At 47.0% G+C, this 25,698-nt stretch overlaps 1 protein-coding gene across 1 annotated transcript in view; it reads right to left on the bottom strand.

Annotated features, from left to right (window-relative positions):
* The window catches only part of F13A1 (coagulation factor XIII A chain), a 188,057-nt gene that overhangs the window by 18,973 nt on the left and 143,386 nt on the right, over positions 1 to 25,698 (bottom strand). The window contains exons 9-13 of the mRNA XM_081087925.1: positions 24,878 to 24,981; positions 23,105 to 23,193; positions 17,415 to 17,568; positions 10,091 to 10,378; positions 4,041 to 4,201 (exon numbers count right to left, since the gene is read on the bottom strand). Coding sequence (XP_080944051.1) covers positions 4,041 to 4,201; positions 10,091 to 10,378; positions 17,415 to 17,568; positions 23,105 to 23,193; positions 24,878 to 24,981 — 796 coding nt within the window. The remainder of the gene's footprint in view (positions 1 to 4,040; positions 4,202 to 10,090; positions 10,379 to 17,414; positions 17,569 to 23,104; positions 23,194 to 24,877; positions 24,982 to 25,698) is intronic.

Consider the following 25,698-nt stretch of genomic DNA (forward strand, 5'->3'; position numbering starts at 1 on the left):
AAATATAAAGCTCTCATCCAAAATTTTTAGACTCATCTTAAAATGGCCCCAAGCTGCTATTCTAGGTTTATAAACACTAGTCCCCTGCTTCCAGCCTCAACTCTAGCCACAGCAGGCTCTAGCTGCTCCCTATACCTGCCATCAACCTTTCTCCTTGTTTTTGATTAGGTCTTTTTCCTAGGATCTGGAGATGTCTCTTCATCCATTGCTACTGCTTGAAATGCTGTCATTCATTGAGGATCATCTACTGCCTTAATTTTTGATACCCCACTTCAACCAAACTCATGATCGGGTCATCTCTCTCCCTTGAAAAACACAGACACTTTGTGAAGGCAGTCACCATCTTCCACTTTCTATAGAAGTTCCAGTGTGAGAGCAATGTAGCCTAGTGGTCATCTGCAAAAGACCTGGGTTAGAAGCTTCATTCTTTCCCTTAGCAGGCACTCGCTCACGGGTGAGTTGCATATGAACAGTAACAATGACTATAATATCAACAACCAACATATACTTGGCATTGACTTTGACTTGGGCTTAGGTATCCATTAACTCATTATATATTGACAACAACCCTATGAAGGAAGCATTGCCCTTATCTCTCTTTTACAGATGAGAAAAGGATTCCAAGAAAGAGAAGTGATGTGTCCATGGTTACACACTTATTATATTGAGAAAAGAGGTTTTGAACTCAGATAGTTGGTCCCAAAGCCCATGTCTTGACTTCTATACCACAGGGGGCCTCTCTGGGCCTTAGCTTTCTCGTCTGTAAAGTGTGGATTATAATAATATCCATCTCATAAAATGGTATTGAGGATTAATAAGAAAATACAAGAGAAGTGTAATAATACAGAGCTCAATATTTTCTAGCTGCTATCATTGTCATCACTGTGTTCTGGTCTTTTCCTTCCTCCTGCCCATGAGCTAAGAGTGGAAGGTCATGTCCTCCTAACCCTTGGCTTACATGTCATCTGCCCGTGCCCAGCACATGCATGGCAGAGAACTTGAGAGCTTCTGTCAGCTGTAGACCATGTCAGACTCAAAGTGATGCACAGAGAGTTCTAGCATTTTCCTAGAATTTGGCAATTCTGGACCTCTGAGCCATTGTGTTTTTTTACTTTTGTTGCATTTAGCTCCCTCTCCAATTCCTGTTTTATTCAGTTTATTTGTTTCCTCTCCCTAAGGTCTCCTGTGTAATACTTCAGTGTAACATTTTCTTTCTCTTCCCTCTTCCCCCTCTGCTCTTTCTTCCTCTTTCCTTTCCCCTTTTCCCTCCCTTCCTTTCCTGTGGGAAGCTGCCTATTGTCTTCACTAGCAGAGAGGTATGGACAAGGAACCCGGAAGGCTGGTGACGCTTGAAGCCCTGGCAAATGTCAGGGCTGTGCACCTACTGTTAGTCCAGACAATGGTAGCTGAAGCAACTTCCCCATTTATTATTATGTAAATTCTTGCTGATGGGCTAGTCTGCCTGTTACTGGAAATTGCCTACCTAAGAGCTATGGGTGTATCCCAAACCAATAAAAGGTTGGCGAGGCCTGAGCACCAGTGGTAGTCCTTCCCCTTGAGTTGGACTTGCCCGCCTGGCCCCCCAATATTTCCAAATTATTACTTGTCTCTTTCATTTGCATGTGGCCCTCTTCCAGATCCTGAACCCTGAACCATGCAGGATGTGGGGGGAAACGAACAAACATAAACATTACACACTTTCCCATCTCCCCCCACCCTCCTGCCTTTCCTCTGTGTCTTTCCCTCCCTAAGTCACTTTCAGGATGAGGACTGCCATCTGTATTTCATATGTCCAGCAGGCTAGGCTGCCTCCCAGGCCCCCAGGCCATTAGTTTCTGGAATCAGGCCTCTCAAAGCTCAGGGACACCTGGGTGGCTTTTAAAGTGTGAGGTGCTTTACCCAGGAACACCTCTTCCCCTGCTGAGACTTAGTTTGTTTTGAGGTTAATGTGGTTAATGGGGTTAGTGGTTAAGGGGCAGCTCACGTAAGGCTGCCTCCTGCTTCCTTTCCTGAACAACCTCGGCTCTGGACAGAAGCCACAACGTCCATTTCTCTCACGCTTGAGTCCCAGTCAAATGGTTCTGCCTCTGACTAAGTTTCCTCCCAAAACAGCATCCCTGACACCTTAATGGAAATCAAAAATAAAACAAAAACACAACTTTTTAAAAAGTGCACCCTCCCTGCCCAGCTCACTCAACTTGTTGGAGATGGTATTTGATTCTGCCCCTGGGGAGTGAAACTGCTCTTTAAGTAAACCCAGAAGACAACTAACAAATAAACCTTCAAATTAATAATGTCTAAGAGATGAAAGTTATTAGTTTCTTTTATACACCCAGTTCATTATCAGCGGTGCCATTAAATTCTGTTTCATGCTGTGGTTTGATCACTGTGCAGCTTGGAATGCTCTCTCCCAGCCCTTCCCAGGGACAGGCTGTGGCTTCATAACTGGGGAGAGCAGGCAGGCCTTGTTCTGGTGGGAAAGGGTAAGGGATGCCTCTGAGTGCAGCTGGGATGACCCTGCAGGCACTGCCCCATGTTTCCCAGGGACAGCAGGCCATGGGGGCAGCCTGCCCACTGGGGGTGGTGGGCAGGCCCCCTGCTTACGGTACCCAGAGCCTCTCACTATCGGGTTCATGCTTTCTCGCACTGAGGGCGCCTCTGGAGGGATACCAATGCACTTTCCCATTTTGTCTTTGTTTCCTCTTCGGCCTGCAGGCCCTGGACATCCTCATTTTAATTTGCCTCTCAAGGCCTCTGGTGCTCACCTGTGGGAGGTGACTGGGGTAAGATAACCACAGATGATGATGGAAGCCTTTCTAGAAATGCAGGGCCTGGGGCTCTTGCCCTCGGAGGGCACTACATGTCTGTTTGGATGAGCCGTGTCCTGGGGTCACTCACTGTATGGTGGTCATCAGTGTCACCCACATGTCTTGAGACCCAACAAAGGCTGCCACTTTGAATGCTACACAACAATGATTCGTTTTACAAATGATCCACAGAAAATTATTTATAAGACACAAGGCCCAACTCCCCCTTCCTAGCCCATTGCCCATCTCCCAACTCTAGGGGCATTTAAAATATGAAAATTTTGTCAAACTTTGATTTGTCTATCACTTTGAGGGATGCAGCTCAGGAGCTGCGCTAATCACTCAGTCACTTCAAGGACAATGTTCTCCAGCGGCCTGGGAAGGTCTCTAAGTCCTGGGGAGGCTGGCAGGAGGTGTGGGACTCCGAGGACCCTGCTGCGACTGGATACCTGCTCTCAGGGTGGGAAGGTGTGAGCCATGCGGCTGCACGATGCTGCCGGTGCTCCTGAGATGCGGGAGCACACAGGCTGCCACAGCCAGCCCTCCTCTGCCAAGTTCCTTCCAGCCACCTGGGCAGAGATTTCTGGTGCTCAATGGGGAGAAAATGTTAAAACTACTACTAGCCAAGTGGGCAAAAAAACACCCCCGTGGTGACAAAAGTCAGGAAGGTGGTTATCCTGGTGACGGGGGAGGGGTCATTTACTGGAAAAGTCATGGCGACATTTTCTGGTGGTTGCAAGGTGAATACCTGGATGAAAAGTCATTGCCATCTCGCTGACCTTTCAGTTTGTGCATTCTACTGGCTACAACTATATCGCAATGAACAGCAGTACTGTCCAAAGTGCAGGTGGAGACGATCCAAGCGGTTTCCATCTCATGCCAGGCCTGACCCACTTTAAGCTGGAGGCAGTGAGAATTCTAAGTATATGTATCCATTACACATCTTTATCTTCCTCCACAAGTGTGTTCATACCTACAGGTTATATTTATATCTGCAGCCAGATCTATATATTTAGATCTGGAGAGGAGAGAAAAGTGTTATATGTGCATGTCTATATTTGGGTGGTTTTCTTCTTTCAAAGAACAGGAGGATCCTAGCTCCATTTTTTTTTTGAGCACACACACACACACACACACACACACACTCACACTCACTCACAGTAAAACACAGTAAGCCTGAATAACTACTCAACGATCTTGCTGTTCTCCCTTGTCTGAGATGCTAACACTGACCTTGATGATGATCGTGGGGATGGTCAGCACAGTGGACTTCTGCTTGGCCAGAATATCCCCGGTCTCATCGACACGGGCTGTGACAAAGAAGTGCAGAGACGCTTGCTCCAGCAGCTGGCCCATGTACTCGCCGGCTCTGACCAGCACCTCCTCTTTCTTGACTGGCAGAGAGAAACAAACATGCTGGGTATCAGGACGGAGATGGGATCCGCTTTCCTTCCCCCGAGCGCCCCCCTCTTTCCCACATTGGCACAGCACCCACCGAACAAAGCAAAGGTGAGCGAGGGGCAGATGGAACAGTCAATTGGGGATCAGGGATAAGCTCTCCTGCTTCTGGGTAAGGAAAGAATGTGCTGGAAATCTAATATTCAGTAAGGTCCTACTGGAGAAAATGTGTCGGATTTTCCAAACAGTGCTTCTGCTGTTGTAGCATATGTGCCATGTTTAAAACCAAGGACCCAGGGGTTTTGACTGTGGCAGTTCTGATTTGGGAGGGACAATCCGAGGATGGCGAGCGTAGAGCGGTGACGTTCAAGGGCACCATTCCAAGTGCCGACCCCTCGTGCAATAAGCAGCATCTCGCGTAGGCCCTGGGCCGCGCTGGAGCAACACTGTCAGTCACCCCCTTACCGCTCTGTGTTTCCTTTCCAGCCTTTCCTGTACTAATCTGACATGATTTTTCTGTGGGAGAGAAAGAAGCTGTCGAAACCAGTTTGCACCATAGGCATTCAGCTTCCTCCCACCTCCTCTCCTATTTGCCACTTAACAGGCCTCTGTGCCAAAAGCTTGTTCCCTCGAGTCACTGAGGTTAGCTCTCAGGAGGACATCTGGAGGGGGAGGAGGGTCCGGCTCCCTCTGCTCACCGTCAGCCTGGGGACGGGGACTCTACCTTGTGGCTCTGGCCACAGCAATGAGGTTCTCTGTGGCTGCATCGCCCACTTGCTCTATCACTCTCCTTTCCCGCAGCCCAGGATTCTAGAGAGCAAAGCGTGGTCCTGCTGCAGGCCGAGCCCAGGCCCCAGTGCCACAGCAGCTGCTACCTGCCTGGGCAGAGCCATGTGCTAGTGTGGCATCGTCAGCCAGCCACCCAGCAGGAAAACAGACGCGTGCCTCCACCCCCAGACACAGAGCACAGGGTCTGTAGGCGTTCAGGGAATTGCACGTCTCCACCACTGCTTCCCTGCCCAATGCTTGCCTTTTGCCAAAGATTCCTCCTTCCTACAAAAGTTATTAAAGGAAATAACTGTCATGGTTGCCAGTTTCAAGGGCAGAGCGTAGTTCATGACAGCTCTCCATAATGAGCAGCGGCCCCTGCAGCCAGGAAGGAAGGCTGCATGGAGATGGCGCCGGAGCATAGGGAGGCCTCCTGGCCGGCTGGCTCACGGCTGAGAGGCATCAGCACCCACTTGGAAGCTCCTCACAGATGAGCAGGTGCTGTGGCCGCCTCCAGCCCTCTGGCTGAAGAGTTCCCAGTCTTGGCTCCACATCACAGTCACCTGGGGCTATTTAAGAACCTTCCCTGGTAAACCCCACCCCTCACCAATCAAATCAGAATCTCAGGGGCCCGGGCTCAGTGAGGTGGGCTCTGGTGTGCAGCTGGGGGCTGGGAAGCAGTGCCCCAACCCCCAGGGGTTCCCCACAGAATCAGCCCTGACAAAGGGGCAAGAATGGCCTTTCCAACCCAGGCTTGCTGCTCCCAGTGTGGTCTGTGGGCCAGCGGACACCACCACCAGGAGCTTGTTACAGACGCAGGTTCTCCAGCCATACCCCACCCCACCCCACCGACTGGGTCAGGGTCTGTCCTTGACTAAGATGCCCAGATGATGGCTTTGCCCAGAGACAGGGGCTTTTAGCAGCAGAAGTGGCAGAGTTAAGGTGGACTTAGGACAGTCTCAGTTTTAAAATGAAAAGTTCTGTACCCCAGAACCTACTCAATTCCTGGCAAACTGGAAAGGCTGGTTAGTCTAGACCAGTGGTTGTCAACTGGGGGCAATTTTGTTCCCCCCACCCCTAGGCATATTGGGCAATGTCTGAGACATTTTTGGTTGTCAGAACTGGTTGCTACTGGCAGGCATCCAGTGGAGAGAGGCCAAGGATGCTGCCAAACATCCTGCAAAGCACAGGATGGCCCCGCAGCAATTATCCACCATCTGGAATGTCCATGGTGCTTCTGCTGAGAAACTCTGCCCTAGGCTATGCAGAGGTATTAGAAGGTATTGGTCCATCTTACACAAGTGCTGAAGGACTTGGATTGATTCCTGGGCAGTCCTGTTCCATTCAGAGCCAGCCTTTTGCATTTATGAACTGGCCTTGATGTTGGCCCTTGAATTCTGCATTTTTTAATAACCAATCATGCTGCCTTCTTTGGGCCTGAGCCTAGATTCTGCTTTCCATGGCTCTCCCAGAAATTAATTGTCCAGATGAATAAGACTCTGCCCCTCAGTTAGATGCAACCTCGAATGAGCACATGGGGCCTGCTTTTCACTTCCCCAGATCTGCACAGATGGAGTGGTAAAATGACAGGCCTTGAAGAGCATGCATTTTGCCTTCATCTACCGCCAGTGATAAAATATGGGCGTCGTCTGGCTCTTTCTACACAGTTGTGTTTGACCACTGGGTTCCTTTAGGCTGGTGGGATATGCCTGACTTCTTTCTAGAAATCTTTGCAGAGGCCCTCGTTACCTTTACAATGTCAGCATCAGGACCCCTTTATCTTGGGGGCAGAGCATCCTCTAAATCATAGCACTGAGGAAACTGGGCTGTGTTTCCAGCCCAAGAGAACAGTGCTCCTGAAATAGTATGTTATGTAAGTGCTGTGTTTTGCCACCGCACAAGAAATTGTTCTAGATAAAGTTTATTAAATGTGGCAAGAGAAAGAAGAATAGATTTTCATTCTATGAGCGGTGGAGCTGGGATGCTGCCAATATCATTTACGGTGTCTGGGGAAAGCCAAGGGAGACACAGACTGGAGCTGCCTCATCTCTTTTCCAAAAAGCAGAGAAAACTAAATATAGCCAAGTGGAAATGATAGCACCTTTGAAGGTACTGGAAGGTTTAAGTTATTCGAGTCTTCCAAGCTGACTCTAGCCCACACAGTTTCTTTAATCATCAATCTGGAAAGTATGCCTCCCATTCTGCTTGGAAAACTTTCTTTGCAGTACAGCCTCCTAGCAATGTACTCTGACCTTCTAAATCATAGTCTAGAATCGTATTTTGCAATATTGTGCAATTTATTTATATTGCAATATGCAACTTATTGCATGCAGTTAATGCCGCCTATCTATAGGGCAAAGCAAGAAATAGTCTTCAACTCCCTCCAAGTTACACAGGACAAGCCTTGGGGTGGGCTGAGAGGGTGGGACCTGTGTTAATATGAAGTCTGGCTTAGGTTTGGTCAGTGACTGGGAGGGCTAATGTAGTACGTCATCCTAGCTCCCTAATTCATATAAGCTCAATCATTTATTGAATTAGGGAGAGGAGACGGGGATTTAGAGATGGAGCTCTTGTGAGGTGGGAAAAGGATTGCATCTAGTTCCCTGTTCAGGGGAGGGAGGAGCAGCTGGATGCCAGGTAGCAAGGGCACAAGTAAGGAAACTGGCCCACTTAGGGCCCAAGGTTACAGCAAGTTGGCTCACTGTCCCTGCCCGAATTGGACTTGGCTTCTGTTATCTGCTTTGCCTCTAATTACTGTGTGTGACCTTGAACACATCAACTCATCTTTTCAGTCTCAGTTTCCCAAAATGTAAACATGTTGGAAGTTAACATTTACTGAGAGCCTACCATATGTGATCCATTTCAAATATATTTATCTCATTTCGTTTCCTCCTCACTCGCCTTCTCTCACACCACACATCCAATCTGTCAGCCAATCCGGTGGGCTCTACCTTCAGAACATCTGACCAGTTCTCACTACCTCCCTCGCTACCCCACCATCTCTCACTAAGCTATTGCAATAACATCCTAACTAGTCTCTAAGCTTTACCCTACTCCCCCAAGAGTCTATTCTCAGTACAGCAGCCAGAGTGATCTTGCAGAACCTCAGTCAGATCATGCCATACTTCTGCTCAGAACCCTCTAATGGTTCTTTCAGCTCATTTGGAAACAAAGCCAAAGTGCGTACTACAACTCTTCATGGTCGTTGCCCACCACTCTCACCTTGCCATTTTTGTTCCCGACTCTGGTCTCATTGCTGTTCACTGAACACATCAGATATGCTCTGGCCTCAGGGCCTTTGCCCTTACTGTTTCTTCTGGCTAGAAAGTTCACTCCCACCCTCTGTCAGGTTTCTTTTAAATGGTTTCTTCCCCGACCACCTTATCTCTACCACCACTTCCTCTCTTGCTTAGCCTGCTTTCTATTTCCCTATTACAGGTTCAGCCACACTATATATTCGCTTGTTTGCTTGTATATTGTTGAGCCCCCGCCCCACCACAGGTGTCTACAAACTCCATGAGGGTAGTGAGAACTTCTGTTTTGTTCATTGCTACCTCTTCAGCATAAAGCAGAAGCTGGACTTGTAAGCACAAAATAAAGGCGTGAGGAGTGAATCCACAGCCCTGTGATGTGGGTGGTATTGTTTCTACGTGCAGATGAGGAGAGTGAGCTCAGATGAGGGGAGCTTGCCTGGGGACACACAGCTAGTAGGCGACCGTCACACCTCAATCCAGACTTGTCTCACTCTAGGGCTCAAGCTCTAAAGGCCACTGCATCTGCCTGCACTGAACAGCTGGGATGACTGTTCTGCTTCACCACTCTCCTCCCCAACTGCTCTTTGCTATAGGGATTCCCTTTCTACCTCCAGGGGTAGAAAAAGGGCTACTCTTCCAGTTTCCAAAGAAATACCATGCCAATGAGTTTCCTAATTGTTAAAGCCACCTTACTGAAGTGAGGGAGCGTGACTTCCTCCCCCAAGTTTGGGTAGGTTTCTTAGGATTGGGATTTTTGGGACTAGCTTCCCATTTTTCTGGGAATATCTTTCTGAACTTACTGTGGCTCGGGACAGACACCAAATGCAGAAAGCTTGTACACTGTGGAGCTGTGGTTTGGTCCTCTGCTCTGCAAAACTTATTATTCATATACCCTTTTCTGTCAACACATCAGGTCCACAAAAGTCGGATGCCCGGAAGTGTCCAGGTCCTTTCCGACCTGTCCTATCTAACTCTGTGTGCTCTGCCTGGAGACCAGTTCCTTCCGATTGACTAATTTTGCCAGTTGTGTGACCAGCTGCTGTGCCCACTAAATACTAGGACCCCAAGAAATGAAATTGACTGAAATTGCAACCCACAGTGCAAAGTGCAGCCTGCCCATCCCAATCCTACTTAAGATATTCTGGAAGAAGATGCTGGAAGGGGTCAAGGCTGAGAGAGCCCCTGAGAGATGGCAGAGAGAGCAAACCCCCTCGGAGGGTCCTGGACAGCACACCTGAGCCTCCCATCTCCTCTCCCAAGGCTGGGCTCTCTCCTCTCCTTGTGTATCACACAGATCCATTTGCAGAAATGGTCTTCATGCAGAGCCTAGATCTCCCTGACTTTTGCATGGTAAAGCAGCACCCACCATTCCTGCGGGAGCAGCCCCGTCCCCCCAAAGCCTAACTGGAAGGGAGACACCGGCAGGGGGCCTGTGTGCTGGGATGTGTCCTTCACAAGCTTTCTCACGCACTCAGTGCCCTTGGGACCTTGTTAAAATGCAGATCCTCATTGACAGGCCTGGGAGGGCCCGAGAATCTGCATTTCTAACCAGCTCCCCAGGGATGCCGATGCTTCAGGTCCTCAGCCCACACTTTGAGTAGCAAGAAGTTATGCTATATTTAATTTTCATGACTCCTGGGCTGGCTCATGACTTTGAAAATTTCAGTGTTCGCTCCTGTGCAAGAGGCATGAAGATGAAAGGTGAGGCCTCGCTAAAAGAAGTTGGTTCTCCCATGTGGCCCACGCTCCTGACCTCTGGGGCAGAACCTTCACTCAACAGAAAATTATTAGGGGTGCCGGGCCCGAGCCAGACAGAGAAGCAGGTCTCAGGCCCCGGAGAGAACAGCCCCTCGGTTAGCTTACAGGACAAGGGATCCAGAGCCACTTCAAATGTCTCGTTCTTGAATTCCTCCTTGGAGACGCCGGTGTAGAAGGTGATGTTGCCCGTGAGATAGGCTGAGATGGTGTAAGCTTTCGGGCTGTTGTTCTGGAAGGTGATGGTGACCTTGAAGTCCTTTCCCAGCACGGCATTTTCCACTTCAAAGTCCATGTCCACATCAGACCTCTGTTTCACGATGCCTTCTGTGTTGAGGGGCTTTTTAACCCCGTACATCAGGGCCGTTTCCAGGGCCAGTCTCTCTTCTTTTTGACCTAGGAAAGATGCAGAGGTGATGACGGAAAACGAAATGCAGTCCCTCAAAGCGAAGGTCGCAGACTGCACACCCCGAGCCGCAGGCACCGTGTGCTGTGCCCGCTGGACTGCCTCTGCCAGCCACACCGCTTCCTGTGAGGCAGGTGCCCAAATCATTCCGATGCCACGAATTCTGCCAAATCAAGTCCCAGCCAGTCATGACCTGCCCGGGTTCCAGAGTTAGGCGGCATCCCAGGGCCTGTCTGAGAAGGGGTTGCTAAGGTGCTTGCTCTAACGGCCATTTCTGCAGAGCCACTATATCAGGCTTCAGAAGGAAGAAGAGGTAAAATCTAGCTCTTCCCAAACTGTGCTATCAGTTGCTTCCCTCCCCAAGTCCTGGCCACGTAGCTAGAACTTGAAGATCTCTAAGCAAAGATTTTGGCAATAGTCATCACATCTGACAAGTCCATCTTCTGCATTTGAATTTTCCCCTGTTCATGGCTCTCCCCAACAAGACATGTCTTCCTCATCGCTCTTTCCACTTGGGCCTGTCCCATCTGCTCCTGCTGAGCTGGACCTGGGCAGCTCATCCGGCCCTCCATTGCCATTCGCTCCTGGCAGAGGGCAGAGATCCCTGTTTCCCAAACCGTGCACTGCACCCCATGCTCCGATCTAGCAAACCGTTAACACGCCTTCCTGCAAAAGGACTGAAGGCCAAGTTCCCTTGGGGAGCACTGGGTTCTCTAGTGCCTCCTGGATGGTCACATGTTCAACAGCCTATGAAAGGTTCTGAGATTGTGCCCTCCTGGGAGACTTGTTTAACAAGATTTCCCAGGCACCCGACACTCAACACATGGTTTTGAGGGACGCCTATTGAAAGGTGGTGCTGTTTGAGACGTGTGCTGTTTTTCGAAATATGTCTTATGTAGGGTTTCCAAAGTGGTGGTGATGGGGATGAAGGTATGGAGAGGAGGAGAGAGGAGAAGACTAAAGACTTGCTTTGTACATGTGAGAAAGTGAGAAGTACAGGTACAAGATAGGCCTAAGAGCCTGCTCCTGCCATTTCCAAACTGGGCTAACGTTCCTACAGAGCACAGGACCAAATGCTCGGCTTTGGGGGACAGGGATTGAGGAGATGTGAACAGGTAGTTGCTATGGTCTTTACCATCCTAATTCCTTTGGCTGTGTCTCAGTGCTTGTGGCAAATAGAGAGGCAAATATTTTGGCTTCTTAGAAGTAGTCTTGGGATTGGCTAGCAAGAAAAACAACACACAAGCACTTCAAAATAAAAATGCTGGCTTTTATACTTATGCTCATTTTAAGATATGATCCTTCACTTAGTTTAAAATAAAAAGCAACGGAGATGAAGAGGTCAAGTGGTTATCATTGTGATGGATGTTGCGGTAAGTATATATCATACACTATCTCATTTAATCCTTAAAGTGGCAGGCACTGTTATTACCATCAGTTTCCTGGTTTGTAAAACAAGGAAGCCAACCGACATCATAGGTTGTTAGGGGGATTAGAGGTATTACATGCGTAAGGATTGGCAGCTGCTAGTACTTCGCAAAGGCAAAGAAAATGCCAGCAGGTGTTGCAAACAATCGAACATGTGTATTTGTGTGTGCATGTGTATTAACAGTTGCTCTGATTGTCAAGATTGCCAGGAGATGCCAGAAACAATTTGTCTAGGATTGGCTAGAGCATATGTTTGCAGATCGATAGGGGGAGATAGTAATAAAGGGAAGGAGGGCTGTGACAGGGAAAGTGCAGTGAAATACTTTAGCAGAATGCATCTGGCAGATAGCTCTGAGAGAAAGTGAGCACTGATGGCTGCCGCTTTGGATGGATACCAAATATGCATTTAAGCAGAATGCAGTGGGTAAGCAGCAGCAGCAGCAGCAGGAACATGGTCAGAGAGGTGCCTACTTTGGGGGGGAGAAGCTGAGCTGGATGGGATGAGGGGAGGGGGCAGTGGAGGCTTGTGGGGATAAGAAACTTTATTCCGTATCATGTCATAGATGGAGGGACCTCTAGCTTCCACCAGGGATGAGCCTGCCCCTGTGAGCAGGGGTGCCAGGCAGAGCAGGCTGGGCTGTTACAGGAAGCACAGGCCCTGATAGGAGGCAGGAGCTGCGGACCTCCCAGAGCAGGGGAACCCCTGTTACTCTGCAGTTGTGCTTGGTGCTTTGATGTCTCATATGATTCAGGCCACGAATTCAGTGCCGGATTCAGTGCCAGGAGAGAATGGCCTACAGCCAGATTCTATTGTCTGAGACTCCTCGGTAGACCCCAGTTGGAAGGGCTGTTAACTGGGATGCAATGAGAGTGCCTTCTTCCCATTGTTTGGATCTTAACTCAAATGTCACCTTCTCAGAGTGCCCTCCCTTCCTGCGTCCTGTGTAAATGTCCCTAGTCCTCTCAGCTCTCACTAACATATCACCTGGCTTTATTTCCTTTTGCCTGTACTTATCACTATGTGATGTTATTCACCTGTTACAACGCAAGCTCCATGTCCTCAAGATCTAGGACCTAGCCTGGCGCAGAAGCTCAAAGGACTGAGGTTTGGAGAAGCCCTCTGCTTTCATCCAGACCAAACTTTCATCTTTATAATGGACTAGAGGCCCGATGCATGAAATTCGTGCACAGGTAGGGTCCCTAGGCCTGGCCAGCGATCAGGGCCAATCAGGGCCTTCTGACTGCCAGCTGGGGCCTTCCTTCATTCCACACCGCCCCCTGGTGGTCAGCGCACATCATAGCGAACGATTGAACTCCCTGTCGCCCTGTTGAACTCCCAAGAGGACACTTTACATGTTAGCCTTTTATGTATCTAGATACCGAACAGTCCAGTGTAGGACATTTGATGTTCAATTAGGCTCACCTGTGAAAGGGCCGCCTGAGTTACCACTCATTTGATATTTCATGCTCTAATGTCAGGCGCTGTGCTCAGGTGAGATGCACAGCCTTTCCTGTAAGAGTCTGTATGAAGAGGGGTCACCATTAACCCAGGGGCAGGGAAGGCTTCTCAGCATTTTTCCCTCCACAGGGAGAACAAAGGCCTGGAGGCAAATGGCAGCCTGGCTTGTTAGAGGAACTGTGCAGCTCGCCTGGCTGCTACTTATGATAACTGCCCATGTGGTTAGCAGGGGCAGCGAAGGGGGCAAAAGGGCAGATGGCAGGGGCATGGCCATGCTCTGACTGAAATGCCCTGGAGATCACAGAAGAGAGGGAGGGCTTTTATATAGTGTGGCAACCAGGCTCAGGTTTACATTTTAAATATGCCACGTTGGCAGCAATGCAGGGTTTAGAATGAGGGAAAGAGGATAAGAGGAAAGGGAATTGGAAGCTGTAGCAGGTATTCAGGAGAAAAGCCATCATAGCCCAAGCTAATAGTAGTGGTATGGTAGGAATAATATAATTATTAGCGGTAGCAGAAGCTTACTTTTATGGGACACTTTCTAGGTAGCAGGCACAATGCTAAGAGTTCTCCGCACATGATACCACCTGATTCTCAGAATGGCATGGAGATCAGGAGGGGCGGGGAAGGGGAGATGTTTCAGAGGGACATTCAGGTTTGCTGCTTCTGGTGGATGATGGTTTCCTTCACCGGGGTATAGAGAAGAGAAACAGACCTAGGGAGGGGAAGGGAGTGGGAGAGGTGACATTTGGGAAGCTTCCATTTCAAGTTTCTGTGGGACTTTAGGTAAGTGTGGAGCTGAAAAGTGGTCTAAATTGGGGTCAGCGACTCAGGAGTGAGCAGTGTCTACGTGGACATAACACCAGCTGTAGAAAGAACCCAAGGAAATGGGCATGAAGCCAAGGATGTAAGCCCAGAATGAAGTCACATTCGGGGGGAGTAAGGAAAGCAGAGCTTGGGGGTGGGGTGGGGCGGGGGAGAGGAGACAGAACAAAGAACCAAGCAGGTTGGGATGGAACCAGGAGACACCGCAGCATAGAAACCAAGAAAACCAAATTCCAGACTTGGGAGTAAAAGCATGAAAAGGTGTAGGAAGGGCAGGCAAACTGAGGTCTGCAAATGTTTCCTCCCCGTGGCAACCAGGCGGTCTCAGTGACCTTGAGAAGATCTTCAAGGATATGTTGGTAGCAAAACGCAGGGCACGGAGGTGAGGAATATAAGGGAAAGGAACATGGAAGGCTGCCAGGTGCAGGCAGCTCTCCCAGGACACCTGGCCATGGAGGCGAGGAGGAAGACAGTGCGGGCATGTTTGGTGGGGGATATATTGTTGAAAAAGACTTTGTAAACTCTTTAAACACTGAAATTCTAATGGAAAGGAGCTAACAGAGAAGGAGAGAGAAAACTACAAGTGACAGGGGATCATTGATGGGCGATGAGGAAATGGATCCAGATACCATCATGAAGAAGATATATTGCCCAGAAGGAGTTTTAAGGATTCTGGTTTTCAAAGTTTTATAGTATAAAAGGTATAAAATTAATGTTAAGCTTTGGTTTGTCCAAGTGAAAAATGATCTATCCACAATTTAGTTAATTAAAATAGTAAATTCCTAAATATGGTAATAATCCCTTTTTTAGGTTTTTGCTCATCTCCAAACTTTAGTGGCCTCACTCAGAATCTGTGGATAGAGAAGTTTTATGAAAGATTCAATAATGAGAATTGCATGGCAAATACACACCATGGATGCTGGCTGCCCCTTCCTCGATGCCCACGACAGACATCGATAATCACCTACTCTTTCCCACTACCTTTGAGAGCAGTCTCAGCACCCTCCTCAAAACAGAACTCCACTCAGTCATTCCCAAAGCTGGAATTTGAAATGCATACACCATCTTTGATTAAGAGGCCAATTATCCATCTCCCTAGGATTAAGCTCTAATTCAGAAGCAGGATGGGTGTTTCTTACAACTACCTATGGGAATTTAGGGGCACTTCTGTTTAGACCAGACCCCCAGATGGTCCACCTATCTGAGCCTTGCCTTCTTGCCAAACTCTGTGGCCCAGATTGCAAATGTCTTCCTCATTCAGAGTTGGCACACTTTATTTGTTTTAATCTGTTGTCCACCCTTGGCCAAGCCCTGACTCCTATTTTGTAGACTGCCTTTGGGTCCTTCCTTTCTTGACATCTGACCTTGATTTGGACTTCACTGCCACCTCCACTGCTGACAGCTAATGGCCTTCTGCTGTGAGGTTAGACAAGACAGCTGATGGCCTGGACAGCTCCCTGCAGGCTCACCGCTTGTTTTCTTGTCTGATCAGGATTTCTTCCACACTAGGATTGTTTATCCGCAATCCTTGTCCAGCTGTCTCTTCCTAAAGAACTCCTTCCCCATGCTTCCCCTAGCCAATTTTCATCTTTCCATCTCAGTGAGCCTCACTAATATCCTCCAGAATCCCCAAGACAGGCTTGGGATTCCCTTCTCTGTGTCCTGCACACATCCCACAACTTGGTGAGGGTTTGCTTACTGCTGGTCTCTCCAGCTAGATGGGAAGGCAGGCCATGCATGTCTCTATTTGTACCCAGTGTTGAAAATATGGGGATAATTAATAGCAGTTGTTGAATGAATGAATGAATATTACAGCTAGTTTCTTTTATCTTTTTTATGGACTTTTATTTTTCCTTTCCAAACCTTTTCGCATATAACTCCATAACAGGAGGGCATTGTTTGTTTGTTTTGTTTTATCATGCTTATTTTTTAAGCACAAAATTTTTTTTTAGATTGTTTCTATTGCCATGTCTTTGAATTTATTTTTTCCTCCCCTCATTTTAGGGGAAAAAAAGAAAGAAAAAATCTTTTGATCTATGTTGTGCAATGGAGGATATGTAACAGAAAAAAAGAATGAATCATTTTAGAAATACAGCAAAAATTCACTAGTTCAGATGACAGAAATTTTGAATTTCTAATACTATGCACAAGAGTTCTCAGTTCAGCAAACTTCCTCTTTATAGTGCAAATTGCTTTTGTAAATACGAGTGCAGAGACTGTCTAAAATATTTAAGAGAAATTCAGCACTCCATAGCACTTCAGGAATACTGATGGATATTTAGGAATATGCTAATTATTCATCATTTTTATCTCTTCACTAAAATAAATGCCACTCCTAAGAACTCTGATGATGAATCATCTATGAAATATACTCCTCATTTCCTATCGAGATACCCAAGGTCCTCCACTTCCTGTCCACTGCTGACCTTGGGCAGTTTGTCTTCAGCCCCTGGGCACTCTGAGCCTGCAGGACCCCAAGCACACCAGGTGCTTCATAATTCGGTCATGTGACCACTGTGTGGAAACCCAGGCCAGCTTTAACTGTGCTCTGTGATTCCTCTCACCCTGCTTTGCCTTTTCTGAATCTCCTGGCTGGACTGAGAGTTCCTCTTCTTCTTATCAAAGCCCTCTCTGCACAATGATCCTGTCACTTGGCCAGGAATGGAAATTGGATCCTGCTCACTAAAATGATCCCAGCACCAAACACTATTCCAGGCATAGAGTAGGCAATCAGTCCAGTACCAACTCAACAGTGCCATTTGAAATATTCTGCACAATAAAAATGAACAAAACCACATTGCCATTATTTTATAATTTAAACAGGCCTTCAACTTAATTTCCTGACTAGTAAGATTGCACTGTCCTCTTAATATTGTATTACCTACCTCAAGGGATTTCCATGATCATTCAGTGGAACAATGTATGTAAGAATAGTGTATAAAATACTAAACAGATGTGAACAGTTATTTAAATTTCTGTTATTGAACTAAAATTATAATGTTTTCCAATAGAATTATTTAAAATTATTTTTCTCCTTTCATATATTCTATATGCTGTTAAAGTAGATATGACTTAAAATCAAATAATTTCACAAGCCATGTGGAGAGAATTCTAATCAAAGCAAACATACTTATGAAACCACAATGAAAAGGTGTGGGTGCGATGTGTCCTTCACTCCTGAGAACTTATGCTTCTGCTCTGACTGCCTTATGCTATAAATGCCAATGCATTCTCTGGGACACATCTCATAGTGACCTTGGTAAGTACAAAATGGACTTGGGCAAAGAAATTGTCATTCAATTATAGTAAATTACCTTCTTGGAATTTGTAGTTATCAGTAATATCCTTCATGCCATCTCCTCCAATTTGTTTGGTCACAATTAATTTCCCAACATGGGTGGTATCAACAGCTTCCACCACATGAGTGCCATCTTTTTTAGCTGTAATGTAAACAAGATCACTGTTGACCTGAAAACAGGAAAAGAGAGCATTAGCTGTCATAAAGTGTCCTTGTTACCAAAATCTCTACCGCTCAATGGTGTAGTCATCTAATACCCCTAGAGTTGGTATGTTTCTCCAACACACTGGATTCATAGGGATAAACTCATTTTAAAACTATTCTATATGGGAATCTAGTCTAGATTAATTATCAGGTATTTTAAATTAAGAATATTTAGAAATGGGACTATCAGCTGTCTAAACATCAATCACTTCTTTCTCCCCTTTTTTCTTTTCTTTTATCCTCTGCAGATATGGAGAGAGAGAGAGAGAGAGAGAGAGAGAGAGAGAGAGAGAGAGAGAGAGAGAGAGAGAAACATTACCTGCCATACATGCCCAGGCAAAAGATCAAATCCACAACCTAGATATGTGCCCTGACTCACAATGGGACCTGAAACATTTTGGTGTACAGGACAATGCTCCAACCAACTGAGCCGCCCGGCAAAAGCTCTTTCCTTTTTTCTTTCTGGTAAATCCCACCTCTTAAGAGAGAGCTGAAAGTACCATGTCTGTTACTTGCTTTCCCAGACTTCTTTTAAGCTAGCAGTAACTGTGTGACCTACTTCTAGGAAAATGAGAATCTCAGTTGGGTGGCTTCTGCGAATGACTTTTATAAAATGAGAGCAGTACTTGGAGAGTTTGCCCTACTCTTCCTGCGTTTGAATGTTTTCATGTGAAGTGAAGTGACACTTGGAGCTGCTTTAATCATCCCGAGACAGTGAAAAGCAACACTGCCAACAATACAAGATGGTAGAGTAGAATGATAAGAAGCATTTGAAGGCTTCACGATGCTGTTAAATGGCTAAGCCAACCTTGGGATACCTACTTCAGGTGTGTGTCACATGGCACTGAGCCACTTCTGACTCCTGGTGACTGTGAATGAGTGATGTTCCCAAAGTTCTGTCCTCAACAGTCCCTCTCAACTCCTATAGCCTCATGCCTACAGCCTCCTTTATGTAGCCAGCCCACCTCATATTTGGTTTCCCTCTTTTCCTACTGCCTTCTACTTTCCCCAGCATTACTATCTTTTTTAAAGAACTGCCCTTCTTATGATGTGCTTGAAGGAGAACAGCTTCGGTTTTGTCATTTTTGCTCTAGAACCCATTTGTCCATTTTCTGTGGTCCAGGGTATCCTCCAACACCATATTTTAAATAAATATTTTTTCCTACCAGCCTCAATCTGTGCATAGTCATTGGGAATAAGGGTGTGGGTGATCTTAGCCTTGGTCTCTAAGGACACATCTGTGCTCTTGGTGATCTTCCTCATGCTTCCATTGCTGTCCTTTGAGTCCCAGCCTTCTCTTGATTTCTTGGCTTCAGTCTCCATTTGAAGTGATGACCGAGTCAAGAGAAGAAAAATTTTAACAATTTCCATGTCTTCATTGTTTATCTCTACAGTGGAATAGTGAGAACAGAGGATGCTGGAAGAAATATAGGACCCAGGCTGTGTAACTTTGGGCAAGTTACTGAATCTCTGGCTTTAATAATACTGACTTCACAGGGCTGGTAGGTAGATCAGTACTACTTATGAAAACCCTATGTTTAAGGCCAATTTCTTTAGAATGGAAGGAATCTTAGTGATCACCTAGTCCTTTCTCCACATTTGAAGGGACTGTGGTCATGCAGAGCCTGGCAACCCACCGTGGAATCTGGTGCTATTTTCAGCACATCACAACCTTGCCTCAGGCACAGGCACAGGCACAGGCACAGGCACTTTCTGCACAGCCTGAGTGAGGTTCAGGCCCCCGGGGACTCAGCAAAGGTGGGTTGGGGCAGAAGGCTGCAGCGGCCTCTCTGCAAATTCCTGCCTGTGCCCATGGAGTGGAAACACATGTCCACTGCTGCCAGAGGCCACTCCCTCCACCACAAAGGATGGGGCCTTTCTTCAGAACCCAGGACAGAGTTTTCTTTGTTCATCAGTTCCCAAGTGGAGATAACTGCGTGGCACATAGCTATGTAGGGAAAGTGGGGTCCTCTGAGGACACATGTGGCAGTGGGTACCTGCCTGGTCCACTAGCTTTCCCGGCCCACCTGCTGTAAGCCTCCCTGTGCTCACCATTCCTGCAGCCTGCAGCTGGCCATGCGCCAGGTCCTGTGAGCCTCATCTCCCGCTAGCGGTTGGGAGTGCCATTTGGCCCTGATCTCTCTGAGATACTGTTTTTAGCAGTGTACTCAGTGTCAGCTTTTGTTGGCTTGCCTGCTTGACTCCTTCATTCATTCAACAAGTATTTATTCATGACTACTATGTCCAGAACTTGCTTTCAGCACCGAGAAGCCAGGGAGAGAAATAACACTAAGACTGGATAGAAGGATAAAAACAACAGAGCACAGAGCAGATTATAATATTTTAGGTGGGGTGGGTGAGTGAGGGCCTCTTTGAGGAGGTGACCGGAACAGAGACCAGGAGACAGTGAGAGAGCAGAACATTCCCCTAACACAGTGGTCGGCTAACTGCGGCTCGGCAAACCGCGGCTCGTGAGCCACATGTGGCTCTTTGGCCCCTTGAGCGTGGCTCTTCCACAAAATACTGGCTCTTCCACAAAATACCGACTTCTGCACATGGGCCACGAAGTTTCAATTGCACTGTACGTGCGCGCCCGCACATGGTATTTTGTGGAAGAGCCGTGCTCAAGGGGCTAAAGAGCCGCATGTGGCTCACGAGCCGCAGTTTGCTGACCACGGCGTAAGAAGGGGAAGAGCTTTCATACCAAAAGGAATGGTGTGTGTCCAGACTGAAATGAGAGCGTGTTTGGATGTTTCCAGGAGAGTAAGGTCAGTGTGGCTGAAGGGAAATGAGCAGGGGATGAGAGTGAAGGGGAAGCCAGGGGCCAGATCACACCAAATCTTGTAAAGATTGATGTCCAATTTTATTTTAAGGGTGATGGGAATCTGTTAGATGGTTGGAGGCAGGGTGGTGACAGGTTTTTATTTACATTTTAAAAGATAATTCTGGCTGATCTGTGGAGAATAGATAGGAAAGGGGGTAAGAAAGGAGGAGGGAGATGAATTAGCAGGCAACTCCACAGGGCTCAGAGCTGTACAGAGCTCAGAGGGTAATGATGAGGATCATAGACAGGGTTGATGAATGACAGTTTTTAAACGCATTTCTGGCGAGATGCCTGAGGAAGGTTAATAAGAGAAGCCAAGATGATTTCCAAGTTTTATGTTATTTGAATGAATGGAAGAATTATTTTGGATCAGAAGCGAAGGTGCCAGAAAATGGGCTGCATCTAACAAGTGGTAGCGAAATAAACAACTTTGGATTGAGAATTAAGAATCTGAGAGCGACAGCTGCACAGCTTGTCACAGAGGACTGATGGCCTAACACTGGGGAAGGAACTGGTCACTGTGGCCCTGAGGGATCCGTCACGACTGCTGCAAACCCAGCCCAGTGCCAGGGAGGGGAGGCAGGCGTGTGTGCGTGTGTGTATGTGCACCTGTGCATGCATGTGTGTGCACGCACGCATGTGGGTGTGAGTGGGATGGTGTTAAGGAGACCACAGATCCAAGCAGAGGAAGCTAAGCTGGCAGAGAAGCCGCTGCTCCTGGGAGCTTAGTGATGGCGGAATTCAGAAGACGACTGCAGACTTCCAGGACTGTCCCGCGCCCTTCTCACCTCTTTGGAGGCCTGAGGACACCACTGTTTGGGGAGAGAAAAGGCAGAGGGCCCTTCAGAACTGAGAAAGGCGCCCGGCACCAGCGCCAAGGGCATGAGAAGGCAGGCAGCAGGGAGAGAAGTAAGCTTTAAGCCCTGAGAGGGATCTGTAAAAGCGAAGGATAAATTTCCAAAAATAGAGGAGGAGAGTAACAGGACAGAGGTAAGATGTTTTCCCCCATGCCCCCTCTTATTTGGGCTTCTGCTTTCACTAAAGGAGAAGAGCGAAAAACTCAGTGAGCATGATGCTGGCTCTGGCCAGAAGTGAGTGGGGAGTGACCAGGAACGTCAGCATCCAGAGGGTAAGGAGGGCAGACTCCAGCGGGTGCGGCCTGCGGGGAGAGGCCAACACCCCCAGGCAGGAGGTGGGAGTGGGAAGAGAGGATGAGGTCCAAAGGCTGAGTTATGGAGGCGCCCCCATGGGGTCTGACTTTAGGTTCCCTCGAGAAAAGATTCTTCAGACCCTATTTAACAGCTCGCACAGCTCTTATAAATGACTCGGCCTTGGAGCTCAGTCTGTGCCAGAGCAACAAACATGCACTCTGTCAGACAAGTCTGCAGTGAGAGGAGTAATTATAATCTGCACACCCCGATGACACCCATAACCCCCGATCTATATTTAATAATAGCAAGAGCGTTTGCATTAACAGCCATTAGGCAATTTGCTCTTGGAGGGAGGCTCCTTCCTCTCTCCTTCTTTGCAGCAGGAAAGCGTAATGAAAATATAAAATAAGGCTTTGTGAATTTTAGAGTGATTTCCTATTAAGAGGTTCTTGTAGCATCATAAACTCTCAGATGGCAGCTGGGAGGTTTGGATAAATCTTCAAATCCCAAAGTGCAATGGAGGGAATAAAATCCAAACATGGCAACGCCTGCTCTCTCGGCTTCTAGCAACTGCGATGGGAGGCATGGTAGAAGACACCCTGCTCGTTCTGTGTATTTCCCGTTTCCGATGGTGCTGTCTAAATATTCACGTTTATTGCACTTCCTAAACACTTTCCAGTCTTGCCTCCTTCTCCACCCTCCACTGCCTTTTGCCCAGTCCCCTCTGTGGACACTCCTTTACAAGGTGAAGTGCCACTTCTCAGGACCTAAGTTCCTCAGTCCAGTTCCTTAGCTGTCATTGCTGACACCTGCTGACGCATCACTTTTTGTGAGCCTGTATGGAGAGGTTTCCTGTCCCCACACACCATTGGGCTGCCACTGGTCATCCTCTCTGCCTGAAATGCTTCCCTTCCTCTGGCTTCTTTCTGAGCTTCTTTGCCTGAGTAACTGCTGATCACCTCTCAAGACTTGGCTCCAGCACTAACCCCCGAGGGAGCACCCAGACACTCCTTCCAGGCTCCTGCTGCCGGTGTCTCCTCTTACTGTGGCTGTCGCAAAGGTGTCCCTCCTGTCTGTCCCCACATCATCCCCCACCCTAGACATGGTCTTTGGTGTCCTACTTCAGTTCCCAGCCCATATTTCTCAGTTAATGAATCTGTATGTATAAATACAGACCAGTTATCACCTACATAACTCATCGGCCAGTTCCATAGCATCTCTTGTACTATTACTAGTATTATTTAACTTGTGACATGTTCATGTACTTCATCTCCCATAAAGAATCAAGTTTCTTAAGGACATGGGCCTTACATATTAATAATAGTTACTCATTCTAGTCCTAGAGTATGACGATTAGTAAAGCAATTTCTTCTGAGGGGGAAAATCTCAAAACATCCAGGAAAGAAAATGTTAGCTAAGAGCTGCATGTAGAATGAAGAGCCGGGGTTGGAACGATGCCAGTGCTCTATCGTTTGAGGCGTTGAGAGGTGGGGAGGAAAGCAGCATGTTCCCCGGCTTCCCACTTACCTCTGCAAAAACGAAGGGTGCGTCAAACTGGAAGCAAACGTGGCCATGCTTAATGGCTTGAACAGAGGCCGGGCCACACCGGTACATGCCTGCATCACACAGAGGAGAGAGTGTGAGTCTTCACGTCTGTCCTGACACAGGACAGGTGTGCCATGGAGGCGGCTCTGCAGAGGCGACTGTGTCAGTGATTTAGCCCAGACGCTTTCCATGCCAGAGGGCAGGTGACCAGTGTGTGCAATCAGGATGGTTTCCTTGGAAACGCCTCCTCAATCCAAAATTTGAAGCCATAAAAAATTGCAGGGCATCACCATTCTCATGTGTATTCCTCCACCTACCAACACAACCTTGAGGGTGGGTGCCAGGCTGTTGGCTCACATAACATTTATGCTTTCACAGTGGGAGTCTGCAATGTTGGGAATGATGATGTCCTCAGTGGCTGTGTTGTTGATTTGTGTTTTGGACATTTGTGCACCTGAAACCTGTATAATTTTGTTTCCCAGTGTCACCCCAACAAATTCAATAAAAAGGAAGACAAGTAAAAAGAAAAAGACAAAAAAAAACACGTCAAGTTTGGCTGAAGAAATCAGATACTAGCCACACATTGACCAATGTGCCATCTGTACTGACGAAGTCAATAGGCCCACGTTTACATTTACAAAATTTTTAAATTTTAACCAGCGATCATTATTTAATAAGAGATTTGCTGCTATTAGTCATTCTGGAGTCTCATTAAGATATAGGGTGGGCAAGAATAAGTTTACAGTTGTGAGTGTGTGAAACACGGTGTTTGTTCTGGTATTACTATTATTTATTAATTATTGTATTACTTTCCATCCGAACAGCTGTAAACCTCCTTTGCCCCACCCTCTATAATCCAGAACACCAGGAAGCATTGAACTTTCTCCTTTAGACCGCACTAAGACTCTCTTGTAAGATCAACCGAAGGACTTGTATGCATGCATAGAAGCATAACCAATGGACATAAGACACTGGGGGGTAGAGGAGGCCAGGGGATTGTCAAGGGCAGGGAAAAAAAAAAAAGGACACATAAGCAATAAACAATAAAAAAAAATTTTAAAAAAGACTCTCTTGTAATTGCATGATGAATGTTTATGTGTGCGTGTGTACACACACACACACACACACACACACACACCAGTATCTCAGATCAACACCTGAGGAAATAAATATAATGTCCCCAGGACACTCACTGCCTTGTATCACCACATTAAAGATTAATGGAGGCTTATGATGTGAGTTTATAAAAATCCAGGGAGGTCATACTTCCACTCATTGCTTAGCATAATTTGCAAGTTAGACAACAAATACCCACACTCTCAAGTTTTGAAAGAAATCATACAATATAAAGAGAACCTGGTTCTGGGAAAACACCAGTGTTTTTAGTCCTTTATTTTCTCTCCTGCCTTGTTTCTTCCCACTGTGTACCAGGAAGGGTAGAGGTAAGTTTTACAGCCTGAAGTGCTGACACAGATGTTTTTCTCCTGTCTTCAAAACTGCTTATCAGAGCAGGAGTAGAAGAATTATATATGTTAAGTTTTATGCTCTTTTTCTGAAAGTTATAAAGTAATCCGGGAAAAGGCAACCATTGAATTGAAATGAAACCTGACTGGCAGGGGCTAGTGCTGTCTGTGAGCACAGGGAGCATGCTTCTGCTGCAGGTTTCCCCTGGGAGTGTTTCCCACACAGCAAGTGCAATCACAAAAACAACATGAAAATCGGCAAACAGTTCCCTCAAGAGAGGATGCAGGTTACCGTCACTGTTTTCCTGGGGGGTGCTGTCCACCGCCTGCCAGCCTCCAAATCCAACGGGAAGATCAGGCCTTGTCATCCAGGCTTCATTCCAGCAGTGGTAGTTCCTGGGAAAACACCACTCCAGTGAGATTAAACTTCCCATCACACTCAATGCTCCAAAACATAAAAAAGTGACCCAAAATCCTGAGGATATGCCATCTACTAATTGTTGGACTGGATTAAACTAAATCCAGGGCTTCCACCGATGTCCTGGGGTTCTAGACTTGAGTTTGCAGGGCAGATCCCCGTTGGTATCCCTAGGGACACTCACATGACTGGACATAGCTCCTCTCTTGCTAATATCAGTTTCAAGGCCCCCAGAGATACTCTAGTCAGTGCATTAAGCAGTTTTGATCATAACCATTCTCGGCTGCCTAATGAAACAGAACTTACTATCTACTAAGGGGGTAGGAAAGAAGTTACTTGAAAACAAAATATGTACATTTTTGAGTATTTTTATATTTATGTACATTAAATTTATAAAAAGCATATCCCTTGTAACAATTAAGCAATAAAAAGCCTGTGTTTAGATTATTGCCATGGAAACTATATAATTAACTCCTGATTATAATTGTCTATAATTTGTGGCAAATTTCCATTTTCTCTTCAACAAGATGGAAAGGTTATCAGGGCAAGTGCCTCTTTACCCTTTATCAAACAAAGGTGGGCAACCCACAAGCTAAGGGCCATGCAAAACTTTTCACAACTTTGCATATGACCCTGGAGGCAAGCAAGAGCATGGAAAATAATGTCATCATGAATTGTATTATTATGTCCTTGAA

Source organism: Myotis nattereri, assembly GCF_964212035.1.
Source record: "Myotis nattereri genome assembly, chromosome: 3".
NCBI classification, from domain to species: domain Eukaryota; kingdom Metazoa; phylum Chordata; class Mammalia; order Chiroptera; family Vespertilionidae; genus Myotis; species Myotis nattereri.